Source organism: Triturus cristatus, chromosome 10, assembly GCF_964204655.1.
Source record: "Triturus cristatus chromosome 10, aTriCri1.1, whole genome shotgun sequence".
NCBI classification, from domain to species: domain Eukaryota; kingdom Metazoa; phylum Chordata; class Amphibia; order Caudata; family Salamandridae; genus Triturus; species Triturus cristatus.
Genome location: NC_140593.1, coordinates 1,072,493,800 through 1,072,506,395, shown reverse-complemented (window position 1 = coordinate 1,072,506,395; position 12,596 = coordinate 1,072,493,800). Strand labels below are relative to the sequence as shown.

General features: G+C 43.0%; 1 protein-coding gene across 1 annotated transcript in view; it reads left to right on the top strand.

Annotated features, from left to right (window-relative positions):
• Positions 1-12,596, top strand: part of LOC146796583 (kinesin-like protein KIF19) — a 1,608,680-nt gene that overhangs the window by 1,184,192 nt on the left and 411,892 nt on the right. The window contains exon 17 of the mRNA XM_085629222.1: positions 4,298-4,397. Within this exon, the coding sequence (XP_085485348.1) occupies positions 4,298-4,397 (100 nt within the window). The remainder of the gene's footprint in view (positions 1-4,297; positions 4,398-12,596) is intronic.

Here is a 12,596-nt window from a genome sequence, read left to right as displayed (position 1 = left end):
GCTAAGCACGGCAGCGCGGCAAACTTTACTAGTATTTTGCCGTTTCTAAATATAAATACAGACAAAGGAAACATAGTTTCCCGTCTGTATTTATATGGAAAAATCCGTATAAACGGAAAACCGGGAGCCCTAATAATGAATTACTGAAGGTGAGTATCTTGTTCTTCTGCTTGTTTCTCACCTTTATTTTGCCTCTTTCTGCTAGTTTCTGACCTTCATTCTGTCTCTTTCTACTCCCTTCTGACCTTTATTCAGCTTCTTTCTGCCCTTCATACTGTCTCTTTCTACTCGATTCTCACCTTTATTTTCCCTCTTTCTGATCGGTCCTGACCTTTATTTTGCCTCTTTCAGCTAGTTTCTCACCTGTATTTTGCCCCTTTCTGCTCGTTGCTGACATTTATTTTGCCTCTTTCAGCTCATTTCTCACCTTTATTTTGCCTCTAGGTTCTTGTTTCTGACCTCTATTTCTCCTCTTTCTGCTTGTTTCTGACCTTTATTCTGCCTCTTTCTGCTCATTTCTTACCTTTATTTACCTCTTTCTGCTCATTGCTGATCATTATTTTGCCTCTTTCTGTTAGTTTCTCACCTTTATTTCGCTTTTTTCTTCTCATTGCTGACCTTTATTCTGCCTCTTTCTGCTTATTTCTTACCTTTATTGTGCCTCTTTCTAGTTGTTGCTGACCTTAATTTTGCTTCTTCCTGCTGGTTGCTGACCTTTATTCTGCCTCTCTCTGTTAATTTCTGACCTTTATTGTGCCTCTTTTCTGCTCATTTCTCATCTTCATTCTGCCTCTTTCTGCTAGTTTGTCACCTTTATTTTGGCTCTTTCTGCTCTTTTACCCGTGACTGTGGGGGGAACCTCAAGGCCCGCTTTACCAGCCAGCTCTCATCTTCTGCGGGAGCCAGCATTGCTTCTTCACAGAAGGAGCTGCTGGAGAGGCAGCTCCCTCCATGCAGGAGCAATTATTTTATATAATTCCTTACCTGCATGTCTGAGGGCAGGGAAAGAGATAAAACCTCTACTTCCAAAGGGCTGGAGCACCTTGACAGCTCCTGACCGCTGGAAACAGAGTGTTTGCTTTTGCTTGGCGGGAGCTGTCAAAGCTCCCGACAAGCAAAAGCAAACAGCTATGTCCTGAGGGTTGGCACCCCGGGACAAATCAGAAGCCGGTCCTGGGGGGTGGCAGTACCCAGGGCAATATATGGCTCCTGGATGGGGGACTGTGTGCCTCCCATCCTTTTGTATGCAAGGCCACCCGAAGTAGGTGGTGGTCCCTGGGGCCAAGAACAGCCAGGGGAGTGGGGCTGCGTGGGCCCCCGCATTTAAAAAGAAAAAAAAGAAAGGTCTGGGGAGGTGGTGGTTCCCGGGGCGCAGGGGGATGCGCGCAACCCACCCCACTTCATATTTAAGTTAGCCCAGTTGAAGGTGGTGTGCCTCGGGGCTATGCACGGCCCTCCTAGTAATGTAAGTAAGTAAGGAAGTAATCTTTATTGTATATAGTTAATTAAAACCATTACAATATGGAAGTAAAAAGTGCTTATTTGTCTTGAGTAGGTAAAAAACTGGTTGATTAAAATCAATTTAAACAAACAGAATAAATAAAATTATGTAAAAAATGTGCCTTTGTTTTCAAAATAAAAAGCTAATATACGAGTTGCCAGGGCCGTTTAAGCCCAATGTCCTCTTGTGCTTTGGCTGTTCTCTCTGAAAAACGTTTGTTGATGGTTTATTATCGTGCATAAGCAAAAGTGTGCGTGCATTTCCAGTGTGTGTGTACTTTTCCCGTTAGGCGGGGGCATCCAGAGGCTTTCCTATAGTCTTTCCTGAGTTTATCAGTTTCTCGTCTATCAACGCTAGGAATTTTACAAACTTACAGTTTATCTGTGGATCATCCGGTTTAAAGCAGGCTATCACGGCTTATCCCGGTGTACAGATCCCACATTGGTTGAACTGATGTTTAAGCAGGCGAGACCTCTCCCCTGTCAGGCTGGTGCATGTGCATATCAGGTGTGCCAATCCTCGATTCCGTTGCCGCACAGGCTGCAATGTGAGGGCATTGGCCCCCTCAGCCATGGTGGTGGATGTTGAATAGCTGGCAGTTTTCCTAGTTGATGTTTCAGGAAATTCTCCTTGATGGTCCAAGAGTATTCCACACCGAAGTACGACTAAGGGATGTATAGCCATTGATTACCATCCAGGTGTGTTTTGTCAACGTGACGGTGGCTTTGTCTTCTACTAGAGACATGCTCCTTATTGACTTCTGTACTATTTTCTTGAAGCTGACCTGTGTGGCCGTGACTTCCCAGGCCTGGGTGAGTCCAGTGTTTATGAGACAGTCATATAGGACATTTCTTGCTGGTGCAGCTTTTCTGAGCTGAAGTTCTTGCCAGAGTAGGTGGTTAAAGCTGTTTGAGGAGGCATTCCTGATTGAGTGCCAACAGGTTATGCAGGCCCCCTGTCATGCTAGCTGTTGTTTAACTAGACCGAATTCCAGCCGGATCTGTGCTGCGGAGGCATATGTTGAGATGTTGAACATAATTCTTCTGCAATCTGGAGAAGAGGAGACAACCTCCGACCTGTTGTCAGCTGGGATTTTATTTGCCTCAGAGCTACCGCAGGGGCCATTCCTTTCCTTTTTATCATCTCCAGATGGCTGGCGAATTGGACCCCATTATCGAGGATTACCCCTAAGTATTTGTAACTTTTATTCTGAATTTGGGTGTTTCTCAAATACCAGATGTGGGGTTTCCCCGCTTAATTTTATGGACATTGTCAAGGTTTACTTCCAGGAAGTTATCTTTTGACTATTCATGGAGAGTATTTAAGAGGCGTTGCATTCCCACTTGCGTGTGGCTGATTAGCGCTACATCATCTGCATATAGGATACTAGATAGAGTCTTTCCGCCGATCCTTGGAGCATGTGCATTGCATAGGTCAAGGGTCTGCATCAGATCTGCGTCAGGTCTGCCATGTAAAGATTAAACAGGGTTGGGGCGAGCACACAACCCTATTTGAGGCCTTGGTAGTAGAGATACGCCTTGACAAGTATGTACCATCGCCTAGTTTAACCTGAAGCCAGGTGTCTGTGTGTAAGCATATTAGCATGCCCAGCAGTGCTTGAGGGATTTTCCAGCGTGCCAACTTCTTCCAGAGACTAGCTCTCTCTATGTTGTCAAAGGCAGCCTTGAAGTCTACAAAACAGAGATGGAGCGACCGTTTTGATGACTTTGTCTTTTCCATAATTAGTGCAAAAACAACAATTGATGGACAGAATGCAGAACAATGTCATACATTCACCCCAGTACAGAGATCTGGGCCTTAATCCATCGTTTTTTGCTCACCATGCCATTCCAGTTTGAACCCAGCCATATGCAAATCAGTCTTGACCCTGTGCCTCATGGGAACAGTCCAGCCCGAACTGCCAAGCCAGGTCCTCCCTGGACTGGAAACAAGCATCCTAAGACCGGTGTCGGGGTTTCACCCCTCTTCAGCCAGGATAGCTTGATTCCAGTGGCATGGAGAGCACGGGACTCACGTCTGAGCATACCCGTCCCACTCGGGTGACAAATGCAAAAACAACAATTGATGGACAGAATGCAGAACAATGTCATACATTCACCCCAGTACAGAGATCTGGGCCTAAATCCATCGTTTCTTTTGCTCACCATGCCATTCCAGTTTGAACCTAGCCATATGCAAATCAGTCTTGACCCTGTGCCTCATGGGAACAGTCCAGCCCGAACTGCCAAGCCAGGTCCTCCCTGGACTGAAAACAAGCATCCTAGGACCGGTTTCGAGGTTTCACCCCTCTTCAGCCTGGATAGCTTGATTCCAGTGGCATGGAGAGCACGGGACTCACGTCTATTGCCAAAAGTGTCTGCTAGATCTTTTGTGCTGGCGTTACAGCATTTTTGCAATGTTATTTTACAGTTCACACTTGAATATATGTAACTAGGAAATAAATCACTGTCCGGTCAATGTAAAAGGGAGTGCAAAACAGCTAAATCAGCAGTACAGCATTTTCGAACCACCAGTGCAAAGAAGCTAAATGTGTCTTATGCATCCATTTTATGAAGCAGCTGCGGTTTCGATTTCTATGGTGTAGGTACCCAAGCGTAATTTTAGAACAAGCTGATTGATATCTGAACCCTCAGAGTTGGAAGAGGACGGATCAGAGAAAATAACCACATATTTAATGAAGACACGCAAGACACCAAATGCTGCTGCTTTAAAAATTGCCCTCTCATAAAGAACCTTGTGATTATACTAAAACTATATTTTCTATTTATTTCACAGAGACAGTGCCAGAACATCCAAATCTTCTGCCTCGTTGAAGCATGATTCCAGTTTCAGTCCTATTGCGTTTCATCTCATGGGACCATCCTCAAGCCAGCAGGTCAGTGTTTGGAAATGTATTATGGTATAACAATCATATTTGATAATATATATTTTTTAAATCTTGTGCTCTCTTGCCCTTGTAGTCCATTGCAATTCCTCCATTTTCCATGTGTCACTTTTAAAGTACAACTCAAACTAAATCATGGAGAAATCATGGCTATAAAGGAATATTACATGGATAAACATGGGTGACCATTGATTCTGGTTTAGACTTTTTATATTTACTGGTGCTGATTTACTGTTTAACCTCAATCTTTTGCAGAGGTAAATGCCTCTCATTTAGACCTTAACATTCTGTACCAGTCTGTGTAAAGTTGTTCCACTTTATCTGCCTCCACAAGTTCAAAACTCCCCCATTGACTGTTTGGCAACACCAGACAGTCTGTATAATATTCATTGGTTTACTATGAAATGAAGCATCGCCTTTAGAAATATGACAGTGTCTGTCTCACAACCATTCTCAAACTGAGTTGGTCGTCCATTTTAGCTCTATAACAATACCTACGAGTATACTCACATCTGCCAAGTCAGAATCTCTTTGTGTGTCTCTTGTTTAGTTTCATTTGCTGTACTGTAATGCCCTTCCCAAAATATTCTTCAATGAATTAATGACCAGACTTAATTTAGGAAGTAATTAAAAACATCTCTTCTGCATATGGGTCTTGTCTCAAAAATGGCAATGGCCGTGGAGCTGACTACGTCCAGTCTTTGCCCCAGCATTCAAGACATCATAATAATAGCCCCTTGTCAAACACTTGGCTTCTCAGTTGCCTCCGATTTGCTCCTGTGAAGATAAGGGAAGGGCAGGGAGTGGAAACTACAGAAAGCAAACGGGGTTCTTTGGGCCTGATGATGCTGCAGTCTACATGACTCCAGAGACCAGGGGCACCACTGGCCAAGACAGCAGAAGCAGCTGCAGTATTTGGCTAACCATAATTGACATTTGTGCTACTCTTCCTATAATGTAAGTCAGTTTTCCTTGGGCATTTTGTGCTATTCTTCTTATAATGTAGGTCAGTTTTCCTTGGTTTTTTGTGCTATTCTTCTCATAATGTAGGTCAGTTTTCCTTGTTCTTTTTTTTGCTATTCTTGTTTTAATGTAGATCAGTTTTCCTTGGGGATGAGTTTGCTCTGAGTCAGTTTATAAAAGGGATTAGTTTAACCATATGTCCAGTATGAGTTTGATGAGATGTCATGAAAGGTTTCTGTACTGCTGAACCTGATTAAAGGAAATATCTGCTGACTAAATCAAATGTTGCAGTAAAGTTTGTTTTACCTGCACACTATCACTATCATTCTGACCAATAAGTATCAAGTTTGTCAGAAGGTCCTGTTTGCAGGAGGTCAGGTGACAAGACAAGACTAATTCAAGAGGAAAAGGAGTGTGATTTACTAGTAATTGGGCAATACTGTTCCAAATAGATTATTCAAAAGTGAACTTTGTTTGCTTGGGTTTGAAGGGGAACTATCAGGATAAAATAGACGTTATTTGCAGATTAAGCCTAGGAAACCTCATCTCATCTATTTAACACCTCCAAGAGAAAAAATAATTCCCTCTGCCTCTTACCGTTATACTTTCATAGTCTCTACTGATACATTTCTGTAATTTTTCCATTTACCAAATATAAGTAGCAACGATATTATTCAGACTTTGGGCAACAAGGGAAATTTGAATGAGGTGCTTAACTTTGTGGGGCCCAACTTCTTGGCAGGGAGGACAGCGTCCACCCTGTGAAAATTGTGGGTGGAAACTGTGTACCTGCGTGTACCCCCGACTTGTGCCCTGCTGCCATGCTTCAGCTGCAAAGTTATTATGGCGAGGCGCTCTGCCTCTTTGGCATGTTTGCGAACAACCAGTCGCCATTTAGTGCTTTTGTGTTTATCTTTATTCTAGTTGACCTCAATATTAGGTTTGACAAACCAAATATGCCACATCCAAAAACAATCATCACTGGCTTAGAAGCATTGAACCTGCATCAGATCGTCCACAAACCCACACACATCCCTGGACACATCCTAGATATCATTTTTGCTAATACAGAACTAGTTACCTTTCAAACGATCGCTTTGGTCACATGGTCAGCCCACCATTTGCTTGCCTTCTAACATAAAACACAACCAAGAAACGCACCTAAAACCACCTTACGTGCATCCACCTATTGGCCGTGGAACAAACTCAGTTTGGAACACTTAAAAACACAAATAACATCCAGTACAGATCTAGATACAATAAGTTTGTTTTAAAAACTATATGAGTGGATACAGAAAGCTTTTGATATTCTGAAACCACTAAAAAGCACAACAGAACAAAAGTAAACAAGCACCTTGGAGAAATACAGAGATGAAAGAGATAAAACAACAAATTAGAAAGCTGCAATGTGCCTTGCTTAAAACAAACGCCAACCAAGACAAACTTCGCCTACAGAAAATTTACAGATTGTACAAGTCAGCTATCAAAACGCGAAGGAAAAATACTATTCAGACAGAATTCAAAATGCAAAATGCGCAAATAAAGAATTCTATCAAATTCTCAATTAATTTCGTAAAACAAATTGCCTAGAGCAGCTCATCCCGTTACTCAAGAGTTCGCAGACAAACTGGCAAATCATTACACGGACAAAGCAGGCACGTTGTACTCGTACTTAAAACAGAGACAAAGTATCCTCACTAACCCTTTTACAAAGTTACAATCCAAGAATACTCTAACCCAGCCTCTCTGTTCCTTCCTACACATTTCACCCAATGATGTTATGGACCTGGTCAAAACAAGCAGGCCTGCTGGCAGCCCTTCTGACCCGTGTCCACCTCATACCTTCAAGACAGTTCTTTAAACAACCTCTGCTGCCACTCCAGTAAGGAGAATCATCAACAACTCCTTAAATACTGGAACATTTCCAGAAGAACTCAAAAAGTCATACATACTCCCATTACTGATGAAAACAAATGTGGGCATGCTGAACGCTGACAACTACAGACCGATTTCAAATGGACCTTTCCAGGGCAAAGCCTCTACCACGGATCACCTTTATTGACCATGAAAAGACTACAATGGATTCAGAACTCCGCTGCCAGACTACTCTTACATATAAAACCGCAAGACCATATCTGCCCTGCCTTGAAAGCCCTGCATTGGTTACCGGAAGATGCACGTTCAAGCTGCTTTGTATCACCCACAAAGCAATATATTAAACAGGACCGCTCATCATCAGGAATAAAATAACCAAACACATTCAACAAAGGAACCTCCACTCTAGAGTGGCACCTCGCCTAAAAATCCCAAGATACAAGAAAAAAACAAGGGGTGGCACATCATTCTCTGTTTAAGCAGCCAAACTGTGTTACTCTTTACCCCCCAACCAGAGATCCGCAGATAATCACCTTATCATCAGAATACTACTCAAGAATTGGCTCTTCCCCACGTAACCACCATACGCAAACAGATAGAAATATACAGCATATCTCTCTGTATATATGTGTATTGCTTTGTATAAATGTGTAGAATACTTATGTTTGAAAACATTATTATATATAGATATTCATTAGTTCTGCTTACCAAATGTACATATTACTTATAGTTACATTATTCTATGTTTTAAACATGTATATAAGTGACTGTATAAGTAAGTACATATTTTTATCATAACCATTTATCTACAATTGATTCTCTATTGATCTCATTTTTATATATATATATATATATATATATATCAAAATGTTCCTTCGAATAACGATGCACACTCAGGAGTCCATTGCATCCACAGGTATTTATTTCAAACAATCGCTAGAGATGGGGGTGAGGGGGTGACAGGGAATTTCTAATCTTCCTGTAAATGACTTGCTAGTTCTTCATCAAGATTGTGCCCCCCCGGGAATCTAGTTTCTAATTCTATGATCCATTTCGATTCTTTCTTCCTAAGGGCTGCCTCTCTGTTTCCGCCCCTCTTACTTGTGTTCACCTGTTCAATAGCAAAAAATCTCAGAAGGGAGTTATTCGATTGATGTTTGGTTTCAAAATGACGAGCTACGGGGTAATGCTGATCTTTGTTAGTAATAGCACGTAAATGCTCCTGCACTCGTTTCTTAACCATGCAGGTTGTGCTACCCACATATCTTAATTTGCAAGGGCATTCTAGAACATATATTATGAAGGTGGTGCTGCATGTCAGGAATTGCTCTATTTTTCTGTTGTGTTTCGTCCCTGGGACCTCAAACTCTTTCACCATATGGCTAGATTTACACGCCCTACAGTGCCCGCACGGGTAGAAGCCTTTGAGATTGTGGTTCTTTCCTGGAATTTCAGTAATATCTCCTTTAACTAAGATATCCTTAAGGCTTCTGCCTCTGCGATACGTGATCGAGGGTCTGTCTCCTATGTGTGGACCTATCATGCTGTCTGTTTTCAGGATTTTCCAGTTGTCAACTAGTATTTTCTTAATCTTTTCAGAATCATGATTGAAAGTAGTGATTACTCTGGTTTCGAAATCTTCACTCTCTGCTGATTGCTTGGTTTCCAAGGTGCTTGATCTTGTGGTATCCTTGATTTTATTAATTGCTCTGTTGAGAGCCCATTCCGGATACCCACGTTCTCGGAACCTTGCAAGCATTTTCTCCTGCTCTTGTAAATACAACTCCTCGGTACTGCAGTTTCTCCTTGCCCTCAGTAATTCCCCGAATGGAATGCTCCATTTGAGAGCTTCCGGGTGAGCACTGAGGGCATGAAGGAGACTGTTCCCGGCTGTTTCCTTTCTGTGGAGACTGCTGACTAGCTTGCCTTCTTTCACTATAATGAGTGTGTCAAGAAAATCCAATTTTTCTTTACTGAGGTTAGAAGTAAGTGAAATGTTGTATGGGTTAGAGTTCAGTTTCTCAATGAAGATGTGTGCTTCTAATTCTGTACCCTTCCAGATGACGAACAGGTCGTCAATGTACCTGATCCACATCACTACTGAATCAAATTCAGATTTGAGATTATCGTCCTTGCGGATTTCTTCCTCCCATTTGCCTAAAAACAGATTGGCAAAACTCGGTGAAAAACAAGAACCCATAGTGGTACCGCGTATTTGTTTGTATAGGTCACCATCAAACATAAAAATATTGTTAGTAAGGCATATTCTCAACATTTCAATAATCATGTTTGTGTGTTCAAGATAACATATATCCCGTTGTTGTAAGAAATGAAAACAAGCCTCTATACCTTGGTCATGGTCTATAATGGTATAGAGTGAACTTACATCCATTTTGATCAAAAAATACTCATTGACCCATTCTACATTCTCGATTCTGTTTAAAAAGTCCTTAGTGTCTTTAGTGTAGGAAGGGAGAAGTGTGACATAATCTCTTAGAAAGAAATCTATATATTTAGATATATTTTCATTCACACTTCCTATCGCAGAAACAATTGGTCTGCCTGGTGGTTTGTTTGCATCTTTGTGGACTTTGGGTAGTAAGTATATTATGGGTAGTTTAGGGTAGTCATTTTTGAGAAAACAGTACTCCGGCCAAGTCAGTAGACCATTTTCTTGCCATAGAGCCAGTTTCTCCCATGTGTCAGTGATAGTTTGGTTATATTCTGTGGTATTGCTGACAACATAAAAATTGCTATCATTGAGTTGTTTGTAGGCCTCCTCAATGTACATCTGCCTACCCCAAAGGACGATGTTGCCCCCTTTGTCTGATGGTCTGATGATCACGTTAGTGTCTTTGGCCAGTGTGGTGATAAAATCTCTTTGTTGTCTAGTTAAGTTAAATTTGACGTTCTTATATTTGACTGCTCTGTGTTTTTGTTTTTTCAGTTCTCTGTTTACAACTTCATGAAAAGTGTCTAATGAGTCATGGGGTAGAGCAGGGCAAAATACAGATTTGGGTTCAAAAGGGGTACATGCTGCTCTATTTGTGTTGGTATATTGTGAATATACCCCATCTTCATTATTCGTTTCAATGTCACCCAAATTGTACACAGTTTGTAACATATTTGCATCACCTACAGTCAACATGGGAAGATTGCTAGCTTCATCACATACGTCTGGCATGGTAGTTGGTTGCTCGTTGTTAAAGATAGAGTGCCATTTTTTTAATTTTAATTTACGAATAAATTTAAAAATGTCTACTCTGGTGTTAGTGTAATTAAATAGTTCAGTGGGACAGAACGTAAGTCCTAAACACAGTGTTGTTTTCTCAGTTTGAGTTAACAAAAAAAACAACACTGTGTTTAGGACTTACGTTCTGAAGGAGAGAGAGGCCAAACTCTACATGTCCAAGGTGAGAAAGGAGAAAAGAGGTTGTAAGAGATCGAAGGCGAGGTCGTCGACTTCGCATGGAACCAAGAGAAGGCACAAGAAGAAGAAGAGACATCGATCGTCCAAGTCTCGAGCTTCGAAGTCGCCTTCTCCTGCTCCTCGACGTCGTACCAAGGATGTTATTTCTCCTTCGCCTTCTGAGTCTCCACAGGCTTCTCCAGGCCAGTCTCCTGTTTTGGGTTCTCCGGCTTCGGATGGGGATTCGAATCCGGTAGAGGAAGAGTTTCCTGCTGCTCCTGCTGCTCCTGTGGCTCCACCTGTTACTCCAGTGGATTCCACTCCGGAGACTCCTCGTAAGGAAGTCGAACCGGCACAGTGTCCTTCATTCCCGGCGCCGGGATCAGATCCGTCGCATTTCATGAATGCAATGTATGGTATTTTTACCAGAGCCTCATGCCCCTCTGGAGCACCTTCGGGTCCCATGGGCCCTTTGGCATTTAATTTGGGCGTGCCGTAGCATTATCCTCCAGCCCCCTTTATGCCTTATATGCCGATGGTGCCGTCATGGCAGTATCCGGTGCTGAGGGTGTCGACGTCGCTTGAGCAGTCTCCGGATCCGTCCGGCGTCCCTTCTTCCAGGGTTCGTTCAACGCGGGTTGCTGACATGGAGCCTACTTCAACGCCGTTGCTGGATCCGTCGACGCCGCGGATGGCGCCGCCGCCGCCGCAGCCGAGGATGCATTCAAGAAGGGAAGCTTATTGAGGAGGAGCAATATCGGGCTGGTGACATAGAGGAAGGAGAAATTTATGAGTCTGAGGACTTATTGGAAGATTTGTGTGAAGCAAGTGGTTTGGATGTCTCTTCAGAAGGGGACTTTGCTTTACAGAAGGTTTCTCCTTCGAAGGATGTAGCTCCTTATCATGTTGTTATCAAGAAGGCAGCTGTTGTACCTACAGCTTCCTATGGCTGAATATAAGCCTAATCTTTTAACAGAGGTGCTTCATTCTCCTTCTGCTGTGGTGGAACCTCTTTTACCATTCAATGATGCTCTGACGGAGCCAATATTGGAAGTCTGGAGTAATCCTCTTTCTGCTCCTGCGGTTTCTAGATCTGTTTCTAGGAGATATAGGCCGGCACCAGGGACCTTGATTTCCTGTCTTCCCACCCGTCACCTCAAAGTCTGGTAGTTCAAGCTTCTTGTTCGAAGCAGTCGGTTGGCTCTTTCCCTCAAGCACTGGCTGATAGAGATTAAAAAATCTTAAGCAATCGGCAAAGAAAGTATTTTCTTCGGCCAGTATGGCATTAAAGTCCACAAATGCAACTTGTCTATTGGGCAGATATATCCACGCCCTCATGGACTCTGCTAAGCAGATTCTCCCTAAGCTATCTGAAGTGGATCGGAACAACTTGAGTGAGGTCTTGATGGGCTCCCAGGCTGCTGCTCGACAAGTAATCCAGTCGGGTCTGGACACTGCATATTCAGTGGCAAGGGTGATGGGTACGTCTGTTGCCACTAGGAGGCATGCTTGGTTAAGATCGTCAGGATTCTCACCTGATGTGCAAGCTGCCCTTTTGGACCTTCTTTTGATGGTTCTAAGGTCTTCGGGGAGAAAGCGGACTTGGCCTTGCAGAGATTTAAAGACAGTAAAGCAACGGCAAAACCTCTGGGTTTGCAGTCTCAGTCAAGAGAGTATGGTTACAGAAGGTACCGTGGCTTTAGAAAGTCTTCCTTTCGTTCCCGTCAGCCTCAGCAACAACAACAACAGCAGCAAAACCTTCTGTTTAAATCCTACAGAGGTAAAGGCAGAGGTCGCCTTCGTGGAGCTGGACGACATCCCTCTTCCTCCTCCTCCTCTACCTCCCCTCCCCTTTCCGGTAATGCAGGAAAGCAGCCCTAAACCCGCCATCCTGGATCATGTGGGTCCTGTGGGAGGTCGGCTTACCCATTTTCTTCAAGACT